This window comes from Mauremys reevesii, linkage group 1, assembly GCF_016161935.1.
Source record: "Mauremys reevesii isolate NIE-2019 linkage group 1, ASM1616193v1, whole genome shotgun sequence".
In the NCBI taxonomy this organism is placed as follows: domain Eukaryota; kingdom Metazoa; phylum Chordata; order Testudines; family Geoemydidae; genus Mauremys; species Mauremys reevesii.
Window position 1 is genome coordinate 238,268,379 of NC_052623.1, and position 26,321 is coordinate 238,294,699.

General features: G+C 43.8%; 2 protein-coding genes across 4 annotated transcripts in view; one reads left to right on the forward strand and one right to left on the reverse strand.

The window, feature by feature from the left end:
• TSPO (translocator protein) overlaps positions 1 to 14,368 on the reverse strand; it is a 31,521-nt gene extending 17,153 nt beyond the window's left edge. The window contains exon 1 of one of the 3 annotated variants that reach the window (XM_039542150.1): positions 14,022 to 14,368. The gene's annotated coding sequence lies outside the window, so the exon portion shown is untranslated. Of the gene's footprint in view, positions 1 to 13,763; positions 13,942 to 14,021 lie in introns of those variants that run through there. The other 2 variants (XM_039542139.1, XM_039542158.1) reach the window with 2 other exon arrangements.
• A 2,062-nt stretch (positions 14,369 to 16,430) lies between these two features.
• On the forward strand, positions 16,431 to 20,346 carry MCAT (malonyl-CoA-acyl carrier protein transacylase). Its single transcript, XM_039542126.1, has 4 exons — positions 16,431 to 17,014; positions 17,765 to 17,852; positions 18,716 to 18,933; positions 19,247 to 20,346. Exons 1-4 carry the CDS (start codon positions 16,586 to 16,588, stop codon positions 19,667 to 19,669), a joined length of 1,158 nt encoding a protein of 385 aa, XP_039398060.1. The 5' UTR covers positions 16,431 to 16,585; the 3' UTR covers positions 19,670 to 20,346.
• Positions 20,347 to 26,321: the final 5,975 nt, after the last annotated feature.

The following is a 26,321-nucleotide window of genomic DNA, read 5'->3' on the forward strand; positions in this document are numbered from 1 at the left end:
AACCACAACCATCCCTAGACAGTGGGAGCACTACAATTCAGGTATTCAATCCCTGGGAACTAGCAGCTCGTACCAATCTCTACTGAAAATCAATGGCTGAGTGAAGGAGCAGCACTGACTAACTTAGGAAGCCATGTCCAGCCCTCCATAAATGCTCCATGAGGGCCTTTAGAAAGAGAACAAGTGAGTGAAGAGAGGGATCCACACAGACACTGTTCCTGCAAAAAAGAGGAGAGCTAGAAACAAAATGGTAAATAACTAACCAAGGATGAAAGAGAGGAGGAAATGCATAACAAGACAGAGGGGCTAGGAGAAAAGAAGTAATGCATAAAATCCAAACGTGGTGATCAGAGGAGAAAAATATTAAAAGGCCTGATTCCAGAAAACCTTACTCTTAGGTGTATCCCTTACACAAGTTTTCCAGTTGTAGGAGTTTGTTACATACAAGAGTGTAAAGAAGTAGCTGACACTTAGACCTGAGATGTATAAGCACTGGAATAAATTGCCTGGAGAGGCTGTAGAATCTCCATCACTGGAGGCTTTTAAGAACAGGCTAGACAAACACCTGTCGGGGATGGTCTGGTTATGTAGTCCTGACCTGAGTGCAGGGACTGGACTAGATGACCTATTGAGGTCTCTTCCAGTCCTACACTTCTAGGATTCTATGTTCTCCTACCACACCCCATCCTTGCTCTAGATTTCTTAACACCATGACAAATCACATATAAAGGAGAACCTCCATTAATTCCAAGCTTTTCGGATTTCACTTTTAGGGGAATTGAATGGTTTTCAGTTGCATTACTTCAGTAGACCTTTATTTTCAGAGAGGGAACCAGTTGTAGATCTTACAAAATACATTTCATAATAGCTGCTTGATAGGGAGTGTTTTTTCCAACTGTGTGATCGTTAAGGGGACACCAACTAGATATTTAGTCACTTTAAAAAAATGTTCAGAGTGGATTTAGGCACTATACTTGTGTTCTGTGCTGTACAGCACCTAGCACAAGGAGGTTCTGGTCCATGACTAGGGCTCCTAGGTGGCTCCACAATACAAATACTAACAACACACCTGCTTTTAAGTCTACTGTCCTGTTTTTGTAGTTAAACAATCACATTTCCTATTTTGTATGATGTTTTTCTCAGCCCTATTCCTGTGCGAAAGACCCACACAAACAGGGGGAAATGATTAACAGGGTGAGTATTCTCCAGTAAATCATGTTGTTGAAAAAATAAAAAGTTATGGCTGGAAGTGTTTCAAGGGACTCCATCCATCATCACTAAGAATGTTCCATTTTTCTTTACTCCAGGCTTTTGAACTTAAAAAAAAATTGTAAACATAGAGGGATCAATCCAGTTCCCACACTGCCCTGTAATTTTTCATCCCTAGAACACCAACCACTCTTAACTGTACCCCATTATTTGTTCTGTCCTGGAAATGTGCAGTTAGATGTATAATGTTTATTAAAAGTGTAGTATGTATTTTACAAAAATAATATACTTGTAGAGTATATAAAACTGTCAGCTGTGACTTGTCAGAGTAGAGTAAAGTATGTTTAATATAATTTGAATGACTGATATTTGCTGTTTGTAGCTTTGTATCTAAACCTTGAAAGAATGTATCTTTTAACTATGATGTAGCAACTAAGTTATGTCACCTTTTTGTACTGAATAATACTGTAGAATGGGTTAGTGATTTTATAACCTCCAAGTAAATTTGTTATTTTTACCTTTGTATATATTGTTGCAAACATTAGAGGATAAAGCTAAGGCTCAGTGGGTGGTGTAAGTTAATTGAGGTAATATTGATGGGTGAAAGATTATATAGTAGAGAAAAAATGGATGGATCTTTTAACTAATCATTTTCTAGACTTAACGTTTGGTGATTATTTTGTAGTTGTAGGACTTTGTGAATGATATGTGGGTGTCAAGTGAATTCCCCTGAATTTAAACCTGAACAATTTTTTCTTTACTCATTTTTTGTTTGACTGGTGGTTGTTGCTTTTTGTTTGTTTGGCTTGGGACTTACCCTATTTTGAATTAGTGCCAAAAGCTTAACCTGGGATGGTATTATATTAATAGAAGGAGAGGCCTTCTATAATGGACCCAATGAGAATCACCAAGACAGGGGTCCGTCCCTTCCTTAGACTTTATCTCTAAAGGAGATATGGGGAGTTTGGGAGGAGGAAGGTATATCTTGGAATAGAGGACATTAGAGGGAAATGCCTCTCATGGTTGCCTGTACCCAGGGGTCAAAGTAACTTAAAGGGCTTACTGGTACTCCGGAGTCCTTAAGAGGGGGCGGGGCCTCAACCAGAAGAGGCGGGGCCTCTGCCGGAAGAGGCGGGACCTTTAAATCCCCAGGCGCTTTAAATCACCCCCAGAGCTCCCAGCTGCAGAGAGCCCCAGGGCTAGGGGTGATTTAAAGGGCCCGGGGCTCCAGCTGCCCTACCGCAGCAGAGCCCCAGGCACTTTAAATCACCATCAGAGCCTGGGGGGGCTCCCAGCTGCCACCCTAGGCTCTGGCAGAGCTTTAAAGGGCCCAGGGCTCCGCTGCAGTAGCAGCAGCCAGGAGCCCCATGCCCTTTAAATCACCACTGGAGCCCTGGTGCCGCTACCCCAGGGCTCCAGCAGCCGGACTCGGGTGGTGATTTAAAGGGCCCCAGAAGTAGCAGCAGTGGGAGCCCTTTAAATCCTTCAAAAACCACCGACTGGGCAGGATTTTTGCAGTTCCTTCTCACCTGCATGAAACTAGGCCCTAGATTGCTGGCTGGGGGGGGGGGGGGGAGGACCCAAACACCTATCAAACATTTAAAGATTTTAACTCAAAAACCATCCCTATAGCTATTGAGAGCAAACACCTTGCACTTTCTAGAGTTCTGAAATTTCCTGTATTTCAAATTGCCTTGTGCTGCCCCGCCAGCCGGTCTCCCTACCCCGCGCCCCCAGCAGCTCCCCACCAGCGGCTGGAGCCCTAGCCCTTTAAATAGCCGCCAGCGCCCTGCTGCCGCCTCCCCAGGGTTCTGGCAGCAGGGCTCGGGGACAATTTAAAGGGCTGGGGCTCCAGCCACTAGCGGGGAGCTGCTGGGGGCGGGGGACCGGCTGGCAGGGCGCTGCTGGGGGCGCGGGGTAGGGGAGACCTGTCGGGGCGCTGCTGGAGGCGTGGGGCAGGGAGGACCAGCTGGCGGGGCTCTGCTGAGGGTGCGGGGTAGGGGGCCCGGCTGGCAGGGCAGCACAGGGGAATTTGAAATATAGGAAATTTCAGAACTCTTGAAAGTGCAAGGTGTTTGCTCTCACTAGCTATAGGGATGTTTTTTTGAGTTAAAATCTTTAAATGTTTGATAGGTGTTTGGGTCCTCCCCCCCGACCCCAGCAATCTAGGGACTAGTTTCATGCAGCTGAGAAGGAACTGCAAAAATCCTGCCCAGTCAGTGGTTTTTTTGAGCAATTTAAAGGGGCCCCAAGCCCTTTAAATGGCTGCCGGGGGAAGCAGATATGCCCCGGTAGAGTGCACCAGCTCTTGCCGGTATGCTGTACCGGGGCGCACCGGCTTACTTTCACCTCTGCCTGTACCTCCCCTTTCATGTGTACTTCTATGCCCTTGTTCCCCTATAGCTCGTATCCCTCATCCTCTGTTCCCTACCATTATCCAGGCTCTCCCAAAGCTTCCCCATTCTGAGACCAGGAGCATGGCTCTATGTTACCCTTTCATATCCCCTGTCCCAGTCCAAAAAGGAACCCTACAAAAAGTGAAAACATGGAAAAATTGCTAAGGAGGAGTACAAAAGAACAGCACAAGCAGGTAGGGACAAAATCAGAAAGGCTAAGACACAAAATGAGTTGCACCTAGCAAGGGACAAAAAAGCAATAAGAAAAGGGTCTTTAAATAAATTAGGAGCAAGAGAAAGACAAAGTATAAGTTGACTACTTAGCGAGGAAGGAGCGCTAATAACTGATGACATCAAAAAAGCTAAGGTTTTTGAATGCCTATTTTGCTTCAATCTTCACTAAAATGGTTAATGGTGATTAGATTCTAAACACAATTGATATTAACAACAAGAGGGAAGGAATACAAGCCAAAATTGGAAAAGAGCAGGTTAAAGAATATCTAAATAAGTTAGATGTATTCAAGTCACCAGGGCCTGATGAAATTCATCCTAACGTACTTAAGGAACTAGCTGAAGCAAGCTTGGAATCATTAGCAAGTATCTTCGAGAACTCAATGGGTGGGTCCCAAAGGACTGGAGAAGGGCAAGCATAGGACCTATCTTTATAAGTGGGAACAAAGAGGACCTGAGCAACTATAGACCAGTCAGCCTAACTGAGATATCTGGAAAGTTACTAGAACAAATTATTAAACATTCAGTTTGTAAGTTCTTAGAGGATAATAAGGTTATAAGCGTAGATTTCTCAAGAACAAATTATGCGAAACCAATCTAATTTCCTTCTTTGACAGGGGTATTGTCTTTGGGGAGAAGCAGTAGAGGTGTTATATCTTGATTTTTGTAAGGCTTTTAACACAATCCCACGTGACCTCTTATAAACAAAGTAGGGAAATGTAGTCTAGATGAAATTACTATAAGGTATTGAATAACTGGCTGAAAGACTGTACTCGAAGAGTAGTTATCAATTGTTCACTGTCAAACTGAGAGGACATGGGACTGGGGTCCCACTATGGTCAATCCTGGATCTGCTTCTAGTCAATATTTTCTTTTATTACTTATGATTTAGAGGGGAGAGCCATTATAAAATTTGTGGATGACATCAAGCTGGAAGGGGTTGCAAGCATTTTGGAGAACAAGATTAGAATACAAAATGACCTTGGAGAATTAATCTGGAATCAACAAGATTAAATTCAATGAAGACAAGTGTAAAATACTTCACTTAGGAGGGGAAATTCAAATATACAACTACAAAGTAGGGAATAACTGGCTAGGTCGTAGTACTGCTGAAAAGAATCTGGGAGTTATAGGGGGTCACAAATGGAATATGACTCAATGTGATGCGGTTCTGAAAAAAGGCTAGTATAGTTTGAAACACACAGGAGGTTGAATTTGTCCTGTTCTACTCAATACTGGTGAGGCCTCAGCTGGTGTACTGTGTCCCATTCTGGATGCCACAGTTTAGGAAAGACGTGGACAAGTCAGGGAGAGGCCTAAGAAGAACAAGAAAAATGATAGAAAGTTTAGAAAACCTGACCTGTGAGGAAAGGTTAAAAAAACCTGAATATTTAGTCTTAAGAAAAGAAGACTGAGGGGGGGACCTGATAACAATCCTGAAATATGTTAAAGGCTGTTTTAAAGAGGACTGATATCAATTCTTCTCCATGTCCACTGAAGGTAGAACAAAAAGCAATGAGCTAATCTGCAGCACGGGAGATTTGGATTAGATATAAGGAAAAACTTACTAAATATAAGGGGAGTAAGGTTCTGGAACAAGCTTCTGAAGGAGGTTGTGGAATCTCCATTACTGAAGGTTTTTAAGAACACAGTGGATGCGATCATCAGGGATAGTCTAGGTTTACTTGGTCCTGCCTCTGCGCAGGGGGGCTGGACTTGATGACTTCTCAAGGTCTCTTTCCAGCCCTACATTTTTATGATTCTATGTCCCTCCTCATGTCTTCCCAACCAGCACTTCTGCCCCTCAGCATTTCTCCCAGGATCCTACTCATTCACCCATCCCCCCACTTCAGCGAGTTGCAGCAGCACACTCTTAGGCTGCAGCAGGTCAGTTTATACTTTAAAAAACCATGTTAAAATAATTAAACTTTTGTGTACTCATGGTAACTGCACTACAGTGACCCCAGTCATTGCAGCAGAAACCAGAAGGAAAAAGAAACAAAATACAACATTCTGCCACTTAAGGCAAAACGTCCCTTGCAGGGTGTTTCTCCACCATGGTCTAACACATAGGAAGCTATACTCAAGTTTTTCTTCAGCCTCTTCCCCCTTCTCTTTGAGTGGAGGCTGGGGGGGAGGGGCAGCAGAAAGGGAGCAAACCACAAAGGAAGGGATGGTTCGCTTCAGCCCAAAGGAAAAGTAAATAGTTAACATAGGCACTGACTCTGCAGGTGCTCAAGGGCTGGAACACCCATGAAAAAAAAATTAGTGGGTGCTTAGCACCCACCGGCAGGCAAGCTCCCCTACCTCCGGCCCACCTGTGGCCCCCGTCTATCAACTCCTGCCCCTCCCTCCCAGTGTCTCCTGCATGCTGTGGAACAGCTGTTCAGCAGTGTGCAAGAGGTGCTGGAAGGAAGGGGGAGGAGCAGGGATGGGGTGCAATGGGGGAGGGAAGAGGCAGGCAGAAACAGGTGGAGTGGGGCCTGGGGCTGAGCGAGGTTTGAGTACCCCTGGGGAAAATTGGAAGCCATTGCCTGTGGTTCTTAACTTAAAAGTCTCTTGTAAACAGTTTAGCCTTTCTGTGGAAGCAAAAAGCGAGCTTCCCACTTCCCCTTTCTTCCTAGCCTGGGTGTTTCCTGACCCAGTTACCTTCCAGCTCAGGGAGATGAGCAAAAGAGAAAATGACTTTTGTTGCCTCCTCTTTTAATCCCTGTTTTAGTGAGCTACTAGCTAACCCCTTCTTTATCTATCTTTGTGCTGGGTATGTATACCCTAGCAGATCATCTTTAGATTTTGCCACTAACATTACCCTCATCTAAAATTAAAAACACTAAAGGGCACTTCTTGCAGCATGGCCAACAAAACAAATGGTTTTGGTGTTTGTAGGCCTCACCATTTTGGGGATGTGAGCAGTTGGGAGAGAAAAAAAGCATTAGGAATAGTTTCAGAATATCAACAGCAGGGAATATTTTTCAACATCACAATTTCATAACTGCTTTTCTTGTTCACTCCCTCTCCAAAAAACAACCACCCAAAAACAGAACCAGAAATTCTACCATGGAATGAGATATGGCATGCAAAATCTCAGGGGTGAGGAGGGAGTGGCTTTTTTTTTCTGAGGTGTTTGCTGGAAGAGTGAATAGTTTGTACTGAGAATCCAGTTTGTTTTAATTATGGAGTGGCTACTACAGCAACGTAACTCAGAAGAAACCAAGACACTGACTAAACAAAGAAAGTTGTCAAAATACACAAAGTAAAAAAACAAATCTAGAGAAATGTTTTCTTTCACTTGTAATAACCTTAGATGTTATCTGTAACAATAGAAGGAAATAGCACTGTAAATTTAAGTTGGTGGTATTTCTCTAAGGACAAAATGTGTGCAATATGGCTTGGAAGGATTAGATTTTTATTGGTAGTATACTAAACATCGATTTCACTGTGCACACACAAACCAACAAAAAAAATTCTATCAAAATGTACAGATAAAGTAAGAAATACTGTCTGAGAACTTATTAGATTTTGATTTAATGATATTTACTTTGTATATTTGGACATGTGATATTGACAATTTGTGTTAACTGTTATAATGCTTTAACTTTTTTAATCTCTCATTTAAATAATTGTCTGAACCTTCCCCATAATTTTCTACAACTGTAAAAATTTAAATCAATAAAAACAAACTCTGAAAACCTATAATTTTGCACAACAAAATTTAAATCAGTAAAATTTTAAAAAGCTTAGATAATATTGATATTTATAAAAAATATTTACAATAAATTTAAATTCTATCAAGCCTAGGCTCTCAACCTTTCCAGACTCCCTTTCAAGAGTCTGATTTGCCTTGAGTACCTCCAAATTTCCCCTCACTTAAAATTGACAAAATCAGACATAAAAATACAGAATGTCACATCACACTGTTACTGAAAAAATTCTTATTCCCATTTTTACCATCTAATTATAAAATAAATCAACTGGAAGATAAATATTGTACTTACATTTCAGTGTATAGTATAAAGAGCAGTATAAACAAGTCATTGTCTGTATGAAATTTTAGTTTGTACTGACTTCACTAGGGCTTTTTAATGTAGCCTGTTGTAAAACTAGGCAAATATCTAGATGAGTTGACATACCCCTTGAAGACCTCTGGGTACCCCCAGGCTACACCCTTGTTGAGAACCACTGGTTTAGTAGATGTACTTCTGTGACATTTTGTACTAGCTGTCCACTTTCAGGACATACTTCATTCCTAGATTTGAGCTGTACTATTCACACCTGGCAGCAAGGATTTCCCTAGACACCCCCCCACACCCCCGAATTTCCCCAACACACACCCCCTCAGTTACATGCAGTGTTGCCAATTTAGTCATTGGTTGGAAATTTGAATTTAAATGGAAACATTCATACACACTTTAAAAGCATACACAGCATATGAGAAAACACTTGAACGTGAGAAAGCATAATGGGTTTGAAAAGTATGAACACAGACTAGCTTCCTCGTATAGCTGTTATTTATGAAATGTCGGCACATTTGTTTCAGCTATTTTGGCCTACCTAACAATTTCAAATTATGATGTGTACACAAGGTATGAATGAGCTCTCCCCTGACAGCTAGTGATGAGCCAGTGGTGGGTGAAAAGGCTTCAGGACCAGACTGTATTTACATGAACTCACCTACGCTGCCCAAGTGATCAACTTTGGCTGGGGTTGGGTCACATCACTTAAGTATTAAATGTGGAGGGTCATGAAATGTTATTATGAGTAAAGGGCAGCAGAACTGTACTTAGCCTGACTGAATGAGGGGGTCTCCCTCCGTGCTTAATCTGTGCTAGGGCTTGCCAGGGTTGAGCCCCGGCACCTCTAAGCTCAGCAGTTCAAAGCCCAGGGACCTCTGGGCTTGTCACATCAGTTATGAAAGTAACAAACTTGCTTGAGCCTCGGCACCTCTTTCATTACAAATTAAGCACTGGTCACCCTCAACTGAACAGGACTCCCTAAGCAGGAGATTTAGATGCTAGATCTTACTGGGGAGGGGGGATGGGACATGGGTGTTTTGCTTGGTGGTGTGGGCTCTGCCTAGGAGTCACATGCACTATTTGACCTGCCCCTCTCCTGTTTAGAGAGAGATCTGATTAGGCTTCACAGAAAGTCTTTTGGTTTGTTAAGTGACCACTAGAGCTGAAATCACTGATAATCAGGTTTAAGTGCTTAGACCTGCTGTGGGACAGTGTTTCTGTGGAAGAGACGACCCAGCCTGCACTAGCAGTGAGGTTCCCCCATTGAGAGCTGAAATCACTGAGAGCTGGTGAAACCTCCAGAGACCTACTCACAGAGGTCACAGTGGCAGGTGGCAGCAGCAGGTGACAGTGCAGAGCCATTGGGGACGAAGCGGTAGAGTGAATCCTGGCATAAACAACAGCGTCCAGAGCACTGGACTATGTTTTAGTGACTTTGCTCCAGAATGCTAGAGTTGTGACTGTACGCCAAGATTTTTAAAATGCATTATTTGCCAAGGTCATTATCTCACATCATCACTATCTCAAGAGGTCATTATCTTGGGGAGTTTCTGTACTAAAATTTATTATAATAATTATTTTTTATGTAAAAATGGCCATACTGAGTCACACCAATGGTCCATCTAGCCCAGCAGCCAGTCTTCCGACAGTGGCCAATGCCAGGTGCTTCAGAGGGAATTAACAGAACAGGGAATCGAGTGATCCATCCCTTGTCATCCACTCCCAGCTTCTGGCGAACAGAGGCTAGGGACACTCAGAGCATGGTGTTGGATCCCTGCCCATCCTGGCTAATAAGTTCATGGAGGTTAGATCCATCAATATCTATCTAGTTCTTTTTTGAACCCTGTTATAATTTTGGCCTTCACAACATTCCTGGCAAAAAGTTCCACAGGTGACTGTGTGTTTTGTGAAGAAATACTTCCTTTTGTTTGTTTTAAACTTACTGCCTATTAATTTCATTGGGTGACCCCTGGTTCTTGTGTTAAGTGAAGGGGTAAATAACACTTCCTTATTCATTTTCTCCACACCAGTCAAGATTTTATAAGCCTCTATCATCTCCCCTCTTAGTTGTCTCTTTTCCAAGCTGAAAAGCCCCAGTCTTTTTAATCTCTCCCCAGATGGAATCTGTTCCATACCCCTAATCATTTTTGTTGCCCTTCTCTGTACCTTTTCCAATTCCAATATATCTTTTTTGAGATGGGGTGACTAGAACTGCATGCAGTATTCAAGATGTGGGCATATCATGGATTTATATAGTAAAAGTGGAGGAGCTTGGTTTGCCAGACCGATCAGCTAAGCCAATACTGACAATCTATATAAAAAGGCTGCAAAACACCATGCCTCTGGACTGCACCAACATGCAGAACACCTTATAAGCCAGTCACTGTCAAAGCCAATTTTAGAAGAACTTAATGAGACTGTTAAGAATGCTGGAGAGACAACTCAGTTTATGTGAACCAACATGACTGTTGCATCATACTTTCTATTTAAGCAATAGATACCACACACTACAAACTGGAGGCCAATGTTAAAGTATCCACCAAGATAGGACAGATATAAGTAGTGAGGCTAGTGGACTACTTTTGTTACTAAGTTCAGAGAAGACTATCACCATTCTTTCTTGTAAATCTACTGTTGAAATCATTTGGGTCATTAAACAATGTCATCCAGGCATCTGCTACAACAGTAGTAGATCTTTGTCCAGCAATGGAAGCTACCCTTGGATCAGAGATATCAATTGAAAATGTACTGGAAGAAGCAAAGACTTCAGTCCAGAGGTTGACTAATGAAGGTACTTATATTGACTCCTTAAGTGAAGAGGACAAGAAGTGTTTGTTAAGCCAGCTGAAAAAGTACACAGACTTAATTGTTACAAATCTACAATAGTGATTTCTGGATTCTACTCAACCTCTACGTAGCTTTTACAGATGCTTGTCTTATAAAACACCTACAGTTGAGTGGAGTGAGGCACTACTATCAATAGGGCTGCTATGTGATCAGGACAGAATAGAGAATTTTGAACACAGAGTGGAATATCATACAATGAATGAATGAAGATTTAACTTCATCTTCTTGATCATCACTACTGGTTCAACCCAATCATTGTGCTATGTTTTCTGCGATGAAAGAAGTAGGAATTCATCTCTTGCTACTCCCAGTCACAACAGCTACAGCTGAGCATTCTTTTTCCTCATTGAATAGAATTTTGTGTTCTGAAAGAAGTCGCCTTCTGCCTGATCATGAGCATACCATGAAGGACTGGAAAAAACAGATACACAAGAAGACACCAAAGACTTCAAAATTACAACAAGAAACAAAGAAGGATGTAGATGTAGTGCTTCATAGTAGGCTTAAGTAGCCAACTTTAATTGTTGTGATTTTAAAACATGAGTTAAATCTAATAAAATGGTCATGAAACATTTTTCAGTTTTTATTAGGGTGCCATACAGCCCACCTTCGCCCTCACAGTCTCAACCCTCATCGCCCCCCCCTCATCCCGAACATTCCAATACCCCACACACACCCCATTTCAATTCCTGGGGAAATCACTGCCTGGCAGTTATTAATATGTGAATCACAATCACCAGATCTGTGTCTGATTGGATGAAGTGTAATCTTTTGGGCAGCCACAAATAGAAATAGGTAGCATTTGCTGCTCTGGCTATTTGGGTATTTAACAGCAGCGAGGAGTCCAAAAGGAACCCTAGGCTACAGATTGACTTAACAACCTGAGAGCAGATTCCCTTGATAATGGGGGATGTTATAGGAGAAGCAAGTTACTCAAAGCATTTGCCTTTTCCCACCAGTATTGTCTCAGTAGGGCTTGGGTTCAGCTTTAGCCACTTGCTCTTCATCCAATTTATCTCAGTTCAGCATTGAGAAAGAGGGGAGAAGATGCTGTTTATATTTCATGGGAAAAAAAAGTGTAAGGCTGGGTGGTATCCCTATACTGTTGTCAGTTCAGCCCATGTTGTCTCACTGACTCCTCCAATGACGTCACTTAGATGTTGAATAAGATGGCGGGGAAGACTGTGATTCCACGGAGGAGGGTTCTGGAGGAAGAGTAATATTTTCCCATAATGACCCTTTGGTCTGAGAAGAAGATCTAGCAGTATTACTTGCTATTCCGATTCATTTTCATTCTACTGAGTTAAATGACCCAATTCCTTTTATTAAACTGCTCTATGAAATGACTCACTGTTTGATGTTTCATAACACCAAATGATTACACAAGTGCAAATCAGGTTTGCATACTTTCACTTCTTTTCCTTGTAATATCTCCATTTGGTGCTCACTTTACTAAAATGTGTTTCACTTTAGACTTTCATGAATTCACTCCATTTCATTACATATAATCAATCAAGAGAGCAAAAACAAGCATCCTCCTTTTTCCCCTCTAGGTAACAGGCAGAATAAGCTTGAAGTAAATACAGCAATTTAAGAAGTGAGATGTATTAGAGAGGAAATGTCATTAGTTTAAAATCATACTCAAACTAACCGTAAAAAGCAAATATTGACAATATGAGAGGCTGGAATTCAAGGCCCCCATGAAGCCAAATGAGATAGGAACTGGGACAGGGAAGAGGAGTAACGCTGTTACTCTTGTTAAACCACATGCAACAGTCTACTAGCTAGGGCTTGATTCATTGCTGTTGGCACAGGAGCTAAATTGCCCCAGAGATTCCATAGTAGTAGGGCAGCTTAAAACCACTGTGGGTTTTAGCACCAAAGGCTAAATCAGTGAATATTCTGGCTCCCGTGGTCCCATCCTCTTCCTGTGTGACACCACCCACTTTCTGTGCTTTGCTGGCAGCTCCAGGTGCCACAGTAGTGAGCATTTGCACTGCTATAAACCCCCTTCTGGAGATATTCTGCCACCATGGTGCTACAATCCAAGTTCCACTAGTGGAAACTTGTATTACGTAAGGGAAGGTTACTAAGCAGTATTTCCCATCCACTGGCTAGAACCAGCAATCCTTCCCAAATGTTTTCTTGTTGTGTTCATATAAAAATAAATGAGAGGGAAAGAAAAGGAAACTTTCCTGAACATTGTAACTGTAATACTTCAAATGACAGCAAGCCCCTATAAATTAATTGCTGATCTAACAGGAGCATTAACATACATTTTATAGCATTTTTATTCATAATTATCAAAGTGTCCCTCAAACTGTACTATGTATCTATAAGGAATCATTTAACCCAGCACTGAAATGAAGCCATCTCGGGTCTGTAACTCAGTAACCAGGAAAATGAAAGGTACATAACAGGCAGGGCAACACTGCAGGGTTGGCAAAGAACAGGAGAGAGAATCCCCTTGCAAAGAGGGCTGTGAGAATAGTGTGGAAGTAAGAGCATGGACACACACCCTTCCCCTCCCTGAAAGGGACACTGCTCCCAGCATTTAAGCAGCATGGTCTGCACCTGCCAATGGAATGAGTGGGGGCAAGACACATTGTAAGGATCTCTCCTCCAGTTCCCATAAGATGGTCAGAAAACACACGGTAAATGTTAAATTCCATGTAGAATCACAACAGCGCTCTCTCTTTCACCCTGTATAACCAAGCTAAGCTAACATGGACCAAATAAAGTAGCGCTCCTAATAATTAAACTCCCCCCATCTATGGTGTACCTTATCTGAGAATCTCCACGTGCTTTATCCACAGGTAAAGAGGCCTCCCAGCTCTACTATGAAGCAGTCAAGGGTTGTGTTTTACAGATGAACTAACCAGGGTTAAGTGACTGGGTCGAGGCGAGGAATCCCACTCCTTGGCTCTCTCTCACTACTAGGCAGCGCACATAAAAAAGGTGCGGCTGTTACTGCCGTCCCGATGCTGGCTGCAATATGTGACACCAGAAGACACAGCCTCCGTGTTGCTATTCCCAGCGCTGTGTGGCACCCTGGAGCTAACCTTACCCGTCTTGCTGTTACGTGTCTCATCGGCCACGAGGTGCGGTACAACAAGGTGCCATTTCCCTCCGCCCCTGCGGCTACAGCCAGGCCGATCGACTAGCACAGGTGACACCCTCCCCTTGCTCTGCTGCAACTGTGGTTACTGAGAGCTGCTTCCCTTTGAAATTAGCAGCTTCCGCCTCCCTGCGCCTTAATTCGGAGCCACTGACTTGAAGAGTCTCCGGCAGAAACTCATGGGCAGGGAGGCAGGGAGAGACTCACCTGCTGCTGCAGCCCGAAGTTCGGCGAGGCAGAGGAAAGCTCAGCCCGGAGCCGCAGCTCTATGGACCCAGCAGGGGTGCGGCCTGAACGGGCCTGTCCCTCCTACGCGCACGGGAAGAGTAGTAGTTGCAGCAGCATGGCAATCGGGGGCGGAGCTGGCTGCTTCGGTGGTGGCGCGGCCCGGCCCGGCCCTGCCAGCTCCAGCACGCAGTGGGGGAGAAGGAGAGGGGTGTGTGGTTTGGGGAAGTCATTATTCACTGGGAGGCTTTTGTTGTCGTTGTTTGTCTCAAGTCTGCCCCGCTGCGAGAGGAGGTGGAGGAGTTTGCAGAGACGTTTGCTGTTTGAAATTTCAGCGCACTCATAGGAGTGGCCTACCCTAAAGGATCGCATAGCTCCAAGGTTAAATGGTCTAAGTTACTGAGCCTCTTTGCTTCTGAAATAGTTTAGTGTGTCCACGCTATCAGAGGTAAAAGGGTTCAGCTTGTCGACACCCAGCACTGCCTCCAGCGACTGCTGTGGCTGAAGATTGCAGCAGGCAGCAGCTATTCTACTATTCCAGACCTAGTTCTCTCTTCATATTGTGTCTCAGATGGAGGAGACCTGGTGGTTTAAAAAAATGGGGAGAAATTTTATTTCAAAACCAAGTTTTTTAAAAAGTCAAAATAATAAAAATATACAAGTTTTACTTTTAATAGGATTTGCCGTAAGGGAAGGATGCCAGTCTGAGCCAAGACCGCCATGTACAACCTGGACTTCTGATGGGTCTGTATGGAACTGGTATGGGAGGTGTAGGTAGCAAGTGCATGAAGCTGTCACTTAGGGGTGGGCAGTAATATCATGCACCTGCACTTGGAGGATCACTTGAACTCATAATGTAGTACCTTTACTTCAGTCTAGACTAGCACAAAAATGGTTCAAACTGAGCCATTGCAGGCTGCAGAGGGTAGAAGACTTTCTTAGATCCACTGTACTTGTAATGGTACTTACAACATTTGTGAAACATTACAAGTGCTTTTGTGTGTGCAACCTCCAACTCCCCACATGTAAATCTCAACTTATCTCCACGTGGTGTTCCAGCACCTAGTGGATGATACTGCTCCCTCAAGATCCAGTACCTTCCCTACACCCCAATTTATCAATTAAGGGAAGAGGGAGTTGAGAGAGACTAGCTGGCCTATCTGAAGTGGACCCTGCCTATTTCCATCTCTGTATCCTAGGAGACATAAAAAAAGAAGACCATTAGTTCACCAATAAAAGACACATCCAATTCCTCCAATATTAAGGGCACAACACCTAAGGCTTATGTAATAAATATTTGGGAAAGAAAAAGAAACTACCTTGCATTTCCTATCAACGATAGGAATATCCCAGAGGATTATGAAAATCAAAACAGCAGCTCTCTTCAGAATTCATTTTCAGTAATGACTATCAATTATTTGAATATAAGTCCAGCTACATTTTCTTCTCAGGAAATATATATATATGAATGTAACATATTCCGGCTGATCTCTTTGCTGTTTAGTTTGTCTGCTTACTTTAACCCCTAGCTTATGAGGTATGCAACCATGTATCTCTTAGTAGGCCTGTTTGAATTTGTAAATGTCTTTGGTACAGAACCCACCTAAAAGATTTGCCTAAACTGTTACATTAAGCTGAGTTAAGGTTTGCAGTTACAATCCACTTTTCGGTACATCCGAGAGGAAGGAGTGGATTCGGACAAAGTGCAGCTCCCTTTACTCCTTAGACATCTTAATAGCATGCTATTGGCACTTGGTTGTCAATAGTACCGAGAGCCACTCAGTGATCTCAAGCATATGAGCATGGTATGGTGGTTTCTGTCCAAAACAAGACTATGCAACCCCTCCAACAGGGCTCTCTCTGTTTGCATCTTGGCCTGAAGCCTGAGTATGAATTTTAATAAATCATGTTGTAAAGGTTCTGCAGTCATTTGGTAAACAGGTTGCTCCAATAAATAATTTACAGGAACAGTTTAAGAGCGAGGTCAGGGATGGCCCTTAGTGAAGGGTGGGTGGGGAGCCTTTGGTGTGTTATAGCTAGTGCTTACAAATGGTCTGGAAAAAGTCAGGGGGGCTGTCAATTTGGGAGCAGGACTTTGGGAGAGCAGCGCTCACAGTGCATCCCTCAGCTCTATTTCTATTTTATTGTATTGCCTGGGCCGGGAGTTGTGACTCCCACCCACCCCGAAGCACTGTTGTAGGAGACTGACGGGCCTGAGGAGGAGGTGGTGGGACTGAGCGAAAGGCAGCCCCTGTTGTGGTTATGGAGAGGGGCAGCCCTTGGCAGGGGGAGGGGACGCTCCCGGTGTGTGCGGTGGGGCTCTCCGCTGGTTATAGTGTACGGGGCGGGGGGACTTTTTCGTTGGGCGGAACCTTTCTGCCGCATCCTGTTTCCAGGCGCGGGGAAGCCTTTTCCCAGCGGCCTCAGGCGCGCGCCGGGGCTCCATGTGGGGCCGCCACAGCCGAGCAGGGCCGAGTCCGGTTGCCGTAGCAACGCAGGCTTCGGTGTGGGCCTGACTGGGCCTCGCCTCCCTCGCGGGACCCGCTATGGGCAGCTGGGCCGCGGCGGGGCGGCTGCTGAGCGGCTGCCGAGCGCGCGCCGCGCTCCCCGGAGCCCCCGGGCGCGGGGGCAGCTCGGGGCCCGGCGGGGGCCGGGCCGTGAACCTGACCGAGCTGCTGCAGAGCTCGGTGGGGGACGAGGAGCCGGCGGCGGCGCGGCGGCGGCCCCCCCAGGAGGGCACCGTGCTGCTCTTCCCCGGGCAGGGCAGCCAGTTCGTGGGGATGGGCCGGGGGCTGCTGCGCTACCCCAACGTCAGGGACATGTTCCGGGTGGCCGAGAAGGTGCTGGGCTACGACCTGCTCTCGCTCTGTCTGCGGGGGCCGCAGGCCGAGCTGGACCGCACGCTGCACTGCCAGCCCGCCGTCTTCCTCGCCTCCCTGGCCGCCGTGGAGAAGCTCCACCACCAGCAGCCCAGTGTGAGTGGCTGGGGTGGGGGCGCGGGCGCCCAGCCCCCGCTACCCTCCTCGACTGTAACGTGCCCAGGCCCATCGCAGGGTGCGGGGTCAAGGCGCTGGTGTCCAGAGGTCTCGACCACCGCGGTTTGCATCACTGTTGGGTGGACCAGGGCCAGGTTTCCAATTAGGCACATGCCACGGGGCATCGGTGCTTAGGGTTGCCCACTGTCTCTAATCACACAAACCCAAACACCCTTGCCCTGCGCCCCTGCCCCCATTTACTCCATCCCCCTCCCTCTGTCACTTGCCCTCCCCCACCCGCACTCATTTTTACCAGGCTGCAGGAATGGGTACAGATCTGGAGATCTGGGAGAGGTGTTGAAGATGCTGTGCCTAGGAGTGCCTAAGGTGTTAATCTGGCACTGATGAGGACTGACAGGAGACATTCATCCAGGTCCATCGTGTCACCATGAGTCCACTCTGCGCGTGTAAACCTAAATCTTCCCAAGTGACACCTCATTTTAGGTGTCTCTCTTTTTGAGTGTCCAACTCAAAACATGATGTGCCTGTTACTAGTGCTGAGTGACCTCAGCTGCAGTTGAAGTCCATGGGAACTGTACGTGCTTAGCACCTTGAAAAACCAGGCCCAAGGTGTTTAAAGTTGGGCACCCAAAAATGACATGGTTGCTTCTGAAATTTTGGGCTTTGGTTTTTCTCAGGATATCCTGATGTGGTCTAATTTGTTGGTTTGTATTTGTTTTATTAATTCAGGTTATTGAGAACTGTGTTGCAGCTGCTGGGTTCAGCGTTGGAGAGTTTGCAGCCCTGGTGTTCGCTGGAGCCTTAGATTATACAGAAGGTACTTAAAGGAATATTTCTAATTTCCCTCCACACATGTACTACCCTTCCAAAACACCCCTCTATGGCAACTTTTCCTTGCTGCTTCACCTCATTTCCTTCTGAATATAAATTTCTAAATTCAGTTTCTGCTTAAACTACTTAATACAATATTTCATATTTAAATAGAAACGATTACATATTATATACACTTAGTCATAAAAGAAACATATTTTAAGCTTGATCCTGCAGCTTGTTGCATGTGGATGAAACATTTTTCCCAGTTGGAATGAAGTTGTGAGAACAGAATTGGACCCTCCACTTAAAGCTGGCTTAAATAGTTACTTTAGATATTTGGGTTGTAGCATACAGAAATTGTTTCACGTTGACACTAAAAAACATTTCCTAGATTTATTATTGATGAGGATTATAACTGGTTATAAATAAACTAAATTTATTATAAACCTAGGAAACTTGTAATTTAATACATTACGAGAGGATTATATTCTTAATATTTAAAAAAAAAATTAAATTGATCATTTGTGAAAATAAATAAACAATGTGAAATGTTTTAGTTTTTGCCTTAAACTTGCTTTCAGCAAATTCAGAAATGCTAACCTACAGATTTTTAGGAGAACATATGATTACTGACGCTAAACAGTGAGAAATGTAAATTATATGTAACTATTTTGAATTAAATGTTGTGAAGCATGCACTGTTGGACTTCTGAAACAGAAAGAGATGTATATAAGAGGGATATACACAATTTATTTTAATCTTTTTTGAAAGGTTGCTAATACTGGTCTCCAATATAACATATTTTAATAAACTTAACCATTTTTCTCTGAGGTTTATGTTTATTTAGAATTTTTGTTCTATCTCTAGCCTTGTATGCAGTGAAAGTGCGTGCTGAAGCTATGCAAAAGGCATCAGAAGCTGTCCCAAGTGGGATGCTATCAGTTATTGGTCGACGTGAGTCAAATTACAACTTTGCCTGCTTGGAAGCTCGTGAACACTGTAAATCATTGGGTATAGAAAATCCTGTGTGTGAAGTTTCAAATTACCTGTTTCCAGATAGCAGAGTCCTTGCAGGACATTTGCAGGTATTACTTCAAAATAAACATCTAAACACATTTTAATAATAGTTTACCATTCTATAGATCTGTAGGAAGGTTAACAATATTGGCACAACTTTGGCCAACGTGAACATGTCAAAACAAAGTATATGGTTTGGGTTTCTGCAGTCTATGTCCAATCGTATGTTGTGGTCAAGTAGTACTTTTCTCTGAACTGCATGATTTAGGACCCTGGGAGAGGATAAATTTAGTGTATGTTTTTGAAAGACAAATCAGATTATTTACTTTACACAATTCAGGGCAAAGTGGTATTAATCAGTGCTTTTTCTTTTTCTTACAGGCTTTGGAATTCTTGCAGGAGAATTCCCGAAAATATTATTTTAAGCGAACAAAAATGCTTCCAGTCAGTGGTGCTTTTCACACAAGACTCATGGAACCAGCAACAGAGCCTTTGGCTGAAGTTCTAAAATCAATTGAGATTCAGAAACCATTCATCTGTGTCTATTCGAACGTTGATAGCAAAAAATATATGCATTCAAAACACATTCAACGTTTGTTAGTAAAGCAACTTGTTTCACCTGTTAAGTGGGAACAGACTATGCATGCTATATATGAAAGAAAACAAGGAGTGGAGTTTCCTTATACATATGAAGTGGGGCCTGGGAAGCAACTAGGCACAATCCTCAGAAACTGCAATTTAAAGGCCGGGAAGCTCTATAAACATATTGATGTTTCAGACGATGAGGAAGCAGAGGAAACGTAGTTTTGAAGGAAAATCCATGATTTTTTTTTTCCCCTGCTTAATTTTAAATGATTTTATTACTCCTGAAAGGCAGATACGACAACCCTGAAGACTAAAGGCCCCTCTTTATCTTATCCCCAGAAGAGCTCAGCACACACAACTGCAAAGCAAGGTTTCCTTCCACATATTACAGTTCCAGCATGCGTCAGACTTCACATGGAAGGACCACTTCTGAGGTTCAGCCTGTGATTTCTCAGACAGACAACAAAGATGCCAGTTTACTATTAGATTTGGGCCCAGTCCTGCTAGCAAATCCACACATGCAGGCCCTTTTACCTATGTGGAGTCAAATTGAAGTCAGTAGGGTTCTGTCCCTATGCAAAGGTCTTTTTGCTTGGATCTAGTTGCAGAATCAGGCCCTTTAATAGTATTTTCTTATGTGGACTTCTGTTTATTAGGATCAAGAATTCATTTTGATAAACTATTGGATTATAACAGCTTTCAGTCACTACTATGTTTTGTTTTATAAAGTATCTAATCAGTGGGAGAAATAACCAAAATGCTCTTTTTAAAAATTTTGTTTCTACAGGAAAATTTTTTTTCTATGAATCAGATAAATTAGAAAATTATTATTAGAAATACAATTTTCTTAAGGTTGCACTATTAATAAATTATTTATAAAGCTCTTCCTCCATGAATTAATGCTATCAGTGTAGTAATTACACAGTCCATCTGTGGAAGGAAGTGTTTTCCTTCCTCTGTGCTCACTGTGTTTCAAGATGGTTGCAGGGCCGGTGCAAGGATGTTTCGCGCCCTAGGCGAAACTTCCACCTTGCGCCCCGCGCCCCCTCCCTGAGGTGCGCCTCTCCCCCCTGCGACAGCCCCGCCCTGAGGTGCCCCCCTTGCAGCAGCTCCCCACCCTCTTCCCTGAGGCATCCCCCCACACCCCAGCTCACCCTGCTCATACAAGCATGAGCACCCCATGGCTGCTTCACTTCTCCCGCCTCACAGGCTTGCGGCATCAATCAGCTTAGGTGCAGCAAGCCTGGGAGGCGGGAGAAGTGAAGCAGCCACAGCGTGTTGGGGGAGGAGGCGGGGCAGGGGTAAGCTGGGGCGGGGAGTTCCCCTGCGTGCCGCCGCCCCCCCTTACTTCCTGCGCTCCACTGCCCCAGCTGCCTCTGCCTAAATGCCGGCGGCAACCAGGGCGGTCGAAGATCCGGCCACCACAGTTGCTGACCAAGAAAAGGGCGCCCCCCCCAAATCCCAGCGCCCTAGGGGACCGCCTAGGTCACCTAAATGGTTCCACTGGCCCTGGATGGTTGTAGAGGGTTTCCTCTTCTAAGTTGCCAGAGGCATATATGACCTTTCACCTTATAGCCACTACCAGCCCTATCAGAAGCTTTACCAGAATTCTCTACCACCAGATAGATGTAAATAGTAGGCTTGAGTTCCCAGTCTGTGGCACTTTTTTAGATAATACAGCTCAGCCAGTTATTTACTGGGCCAAGTTGATCCTCTGAACCTCTTTTAAGGAAGCAGAAAAATGACTACTCAATCTTTGCATCTTCTCCTTGCCCCTGCGCTTAGACTAGGGGCGGTAAGGAGTGTTGGAAGGTTAGTGCTAGAAAATGCTCTATGTACATCACCCTGCTACAGCCCTGTACAGAGGATCTTGGTTGTTTTGCCACAGCAATAGGAGAGGAATTCAGGTGCTGGAGGAGAGCTAGATCCCTCTGCAGCAACGGTAAGATGATCTTCCCATTCTGCTTGTGGGTTGGAGTGTGCTAAATTGATGAGCAGATCATACTGGTCCTCTATGCCATACTAGGTGCAGCTGGAGCATAAACAGTGTTATCTGGCCTCTTCTGCAAGTTCCTTCACTTCAGATTAAACAACTGAAGCAGCCCCACTGAAGCCTCTGCACCCATCAGTGCCACTACAGGCTTACATTGTATATGGGGTAGGCTTGCTCTGAACGCTGTGGGTAAATAATGGTGCTTTGGGCCCCCTTTCCATCTACTCAGCCAACTAGTGGAGGTGCCCATAGAGGTTATGTGGTGGCTGTTTTCCTCCATAGCGAAGGAGGCAGGCTCTACTTTCCCTCTAGCCCTGCATGGCATTCCACTATATGGGATGATTGTTGTACTTAAGGTATATTGGATTATACAGTGCCACTCACTGATCCTAGCAAGGTTCTCTAAGGAGCATTCCTAGCCAACGGTTGATGAATTAGGCCCTTAAATGAAACAGATTATTTTCTTGTTGCTCAATGTATTAATATCCAGCTTCAAATAAGTATTCATTTAAAATAAAGTGTATTGTGTTTAAGAATTCATCTTCCCCTGTGGAATCCAGTCCTCTCAAACAACAAATCTGTTAGCAGTTTTAAATGTAATCCAAAATCAGAAAAGATTATTATTTTGAGCTCAGATGCTGCATCTGATTCAGTCTAAACTCATAGCCACAGGGAAATACGACTCTGAAGCTTATTGTTAAAGAAAAGATGTTGGTGGCTATCTTCCTCAGACATTACCAGACTGCCCACAGAAAAAAATGTAGGTTTAAAAAAAACCTCAAAGGAAAGAACAAATAATTCTCCTCGGGTTAATTATCCCTGAGGCTCTTGTGACAGAGCCTTGAGTCAGAACTAGGGAGAAGAAGAGGGTAAAGACAAGCTATTTCCATGGTACCTATTTGAGACTGTTAAAACAATCAACATCCTGGATATTCAGCCCAAACATCTAGAGGTGCTTTATTTAAAAAAATTCAAAGCTCCATACGTGTATTTCCATCAGATTAAAAAAGCTGTGCAAGCCTTTGTAATTAAAGGCAGAATAGAAATGCTCCACTGAAGTCAAACAAATTGAGGTATTAAAAAGTTTATTTGTTCTTGAAGGACAAAAAGACTTGTTACCAAAGGTGGCAACAGTTGCAGCAAAGGTTAAGGACATCATCTCTTTTTCCAAGGCAGAACTACTAAAAGCCCCTGAACAGGAAGATTTAAATCAGTACTGAGGTCTGACTGCAAGGTGGTGGTATCAGCCTTTTGACTTTCTGTAGCTACATCTTGCTTTTCATTCTGGCATGGGCAGATAAAGTGACTAATCGGAGTCCATGAAAATGCAAGAGTTTAAAAACAGTTTTTCAGAAGTTCTTGTCACAACCTAGCTGAGTCCCTATAGTAGAGGGTTACCAGGCTGTGTTAATTGGATCCAAACTTTGGGTCCCACATGCATCTAAACTGGCTGGGTCTGAGTAACATCCAGTCACTATTTCTGGCTCTGGGATTCTTAGGCCCACTTGGTGCAGGCTTCCTGTCTGAAACCCATTCTTTGGACAGGAGACTCTACTGTGCTGAAACCCAAGTCCATTGCTGAGGCTTCCCAAATCACTTATGGATCCTTCCCCAGAGTCTTTACCCCCAAGTCCTCTGGTTTATAGTTTAATTAATCAGGACATGTGTCAACTAAGGAACACAGCGTTTGCACAGACATTCCTTCAACACATGCATAGTTATTCATAGATACCACAGGAGAGTTACAGAGCTGTGCAAAGGAATGAATGCCTGAACACAATTCCCACCCTCACCACTTTTGAGAGGCCTTGGGGTTTTGTTGGCATACTTGGGGAAAGGCAGTGCTCCTCCACAATAGCTTGTATTTCTTGTGATGGACTGGCTCACTTGCTTAGAGAACTTGTTCCTCTTAAGACATTTTTTTCTTTTCTTCCATGAGGGCTGTTCCATGCTCCAACTCTGTATTAGCTGTTAGATATAGGGTAATGAAAAGTCAATTGCTCTTCTGATCGAAACCCCATTGCCTCCCATGGTAAAATTATTCAAGTGTTAAAGGCTGTAAATGGGTAGGTAGCCCCTTAAATTAAATTGGGCTCAGTGCTCTTGTTACAGTCCAGGTGCTCACAGTTGAGCCAATTAAGAGGGTAGTGCAGCAACCCAGGGGCTATAAAAGGTCAGTTGGGCATCAGAGCAGACTGACTGAGTCAGTTAGGAGAAGACAGCTTTTAGAACCAGAAGTGGGTCCTGGAAGAAGTTGAAAGTAAAGAGAATAGCTAAGGTGTTTACTGGCTGGTGTCATTCAGGCTAGGGCTGGAGGCAGAAGCAACAGCAGCAATGGGAGTTGCCTCCTGGCCCTAAGACAGCTCTAAGAGCTTGAGAGGGCTGAGGGCAGGGAAGCAGCAGGGAAACATACGGCTGACACATCTAGTACTAGAGAGTTGGATGCATGGGCATAGCAAAAGGGCCAACGGGAATAAGGAATGCTTCCCTGGTAAAGATCCTCTCCCAGCATACAAGTTTTGGGAGGTTCCTCCTAGGAAGAGCAGGGCTGTACTCTAGCTGGAAGGGTTGGGATGGCTTGCAGAGGGATAGAAGAGGATGGACAAGGAGCCTGCATATGATGGAAGACACTGAAGTATGGTGAGGATGATCTCCTGGTAGATGGACTGTGCGGGTTCCTGCTGGAAAGAGCAGGGTTTAAGGACTGTGCACTGGGGGTTATATGGACTACCAGGTGTTCTGCAATTAAAATAATTTAACCTGAGATCTCTGGGGAAGTAGTGCCTCTAGGCGACAAGATAAAGGATTGCACAAATATAGGAGATGGCCAGTGTACGCTACAGTTGAAACTTTACTAACAAATGCAGCATTTAAACATGCTTTCTGCTAGCACAACTTCTCTGATTGGAGGGCCAGATGGGGGTTTTACCCCTCCCTCCAAAAATTGATAAGGATGAAATTTAAAAAAAACCTAGAAAGATGCAGGAAAATAAAGGCCATTACTTATTTTCTTCTCAGTGGTTGCATAGAAACCAATACAGTCAAATAAAGAATCCTCTACAATGTACTTGATATTCTTTGTGGTCCTGAAACAGAATGGGGTTTCAAGGCACTCAGTAGATTTAGTCAGAAATCAAGACAGAGCTCTTAAATAACATTTTGTAGCAGCTCTATCCCTTTAGAAAGTTTACTCTTTAGGAGACCTAAAAGCAGTGATCAAGCAGATAACATGCCAACACTTGAAATTACTGGATATTCTCTTGTCACAGGAAGTGCTTCTAGTATAGGGCCCTCCCCTTTTGAATACTGAAGTTTCTGAAAGTTTAAAAAAAAAAATCAAACAAGTTTGATTTCTGGAGGGCTGCTGTGTCTACCTGTTCCTGAATAACCTTCAACCTTCTGCCCACGATATGTATTTGTATATACACCCCTACTCTGATAGAATGTGACCCAATATAACACGAATTTGGATAGAACGCGGTAAAGCAGCGGAGAGCCCTGGGCCCTTTAAATCACCGCTCAAGCCCAGCTGCCAGAGCTCTGGTGGTGATTTAAGGGCCCAGGGCTCCCCACAGCAGCTGGAGCACTGGGCCCTTTAAATCCCCACCAGGGCTCTGGCAGCCAGGTTTGGGCAGTGATTTAAAGGGCCAGAGGCTCCATGTTTTATATTGATTTTCAATTACAAAAACAAAAAAGTGTACAGTTTTCACTTTTTTTTTTTTAGTTATTATATTTATAATATACATTGTAAGTATTTATGGCGAGGTGAGTGAGTTTCTTCTTTCTTATTTGTATTTGTGGGGGTGTCTCTGTGAGTGCATGCATGAATGTGCGAAAAATTCTTGATTCTTGATAAATATAGCCACAGAATCCAGAAATGACCTTAATTCCTTGAGAGAGTTGGTGGTTGGGGCCTTGTTACCTTCACCTTCTCTCTCTCTGGGTCTGCTAGCTCTACCATCTGCAGACACTATGTGTCCCACATACCGATGCGGATGTTTGGGCAGAAGATGCACTTGATAACTAATAAGGGGCCAGCCTGTTCCAGCCGAGGACAGACTTACAGCGCCGAGTCTCGTGTTCTTCTAAAGTACGGACTTTGCTCAGGCCTCCTGAACACTGTGTACAGACACACATTGCTCGGTATCTGCCTGTCAGACTGTGCTACCACTGGGAGTCCGTGGGGCCTTGGTTTGAATGCAGCCTGTTTTTTTATTTTCTACCATGCTACCTGATTTTTTTTTTTTTTTTTTTTTTTTTGGGTTCTATCTGCATTCTAGAGTGTTGCTTTTTTTTTACTTGAGAACATGCTCAACAACACCTCCCCCACAGATTCAGGAAGGCACTTCAGATTCCTAAACCTTGGGTCAAGTGCTGCTGCTGTAAATCCTATCACATCATTACCCTCTTTTCTTTTTTGTCAAATGTGCAGTTAGTGTTGTTAAACAAACAACAACATGAGTCATCATCTGAGTGCTATAACAATAAATATAATATATGATGTGTGTAAAACAAAACAGGAATAGAATCATACTCCCTCAAGGGAGTTCAGTCAATAAATTTAATTAACACTTTAACAAGTGTCATCAGCATGGAAAGCATGTCCTCTGAAAATGGTGGCCAAAGCATAAACAATACTTCTGAAAGGCAAAATTAATTGAAAATAGTAAGCCCACAATCGAATTACTGGAGTAAATTAAGAAGTTATTTCTGTGGTCTGAAATTGCTGTCTTTGCCCAGACCTCTCAGTACAAATTCCACTCTTGGCATATGTAAACATTAACTGTAATAAAGCAGACAAAACCCTTCTCTGCACTTTATCATCTACTATTGTAGACTGTCAGTTCAATGTTTAGATACGAATGGCTTCAGCAAGCA

Excerpts from the sequence above, each read along its gene's own strand:
- MCAT (XM_039542126.1), top strand. The coding sequence starts at position 16,586 with ATGGGCAGCTGGGCCGCGGCGGGGCGGCTGCTGAGCGGCTGCCGAGCG. Across the intron at positions 17,853-18,715 it reads AGCCTTAGATTATACAGAAG|CCTTGTATGCAGTGAAAGTG; the intron begins GTACTTAAAGGA and ends TTCTATCTCTAG. Across the intron at positions 18,934-19,246 it reads TCCTTGCAGGACATTTGCAG|GCTTTGGAATTCTTGCAGGA; the intron begins GTATTACTTCAA and ends TTTTTCTTACAG.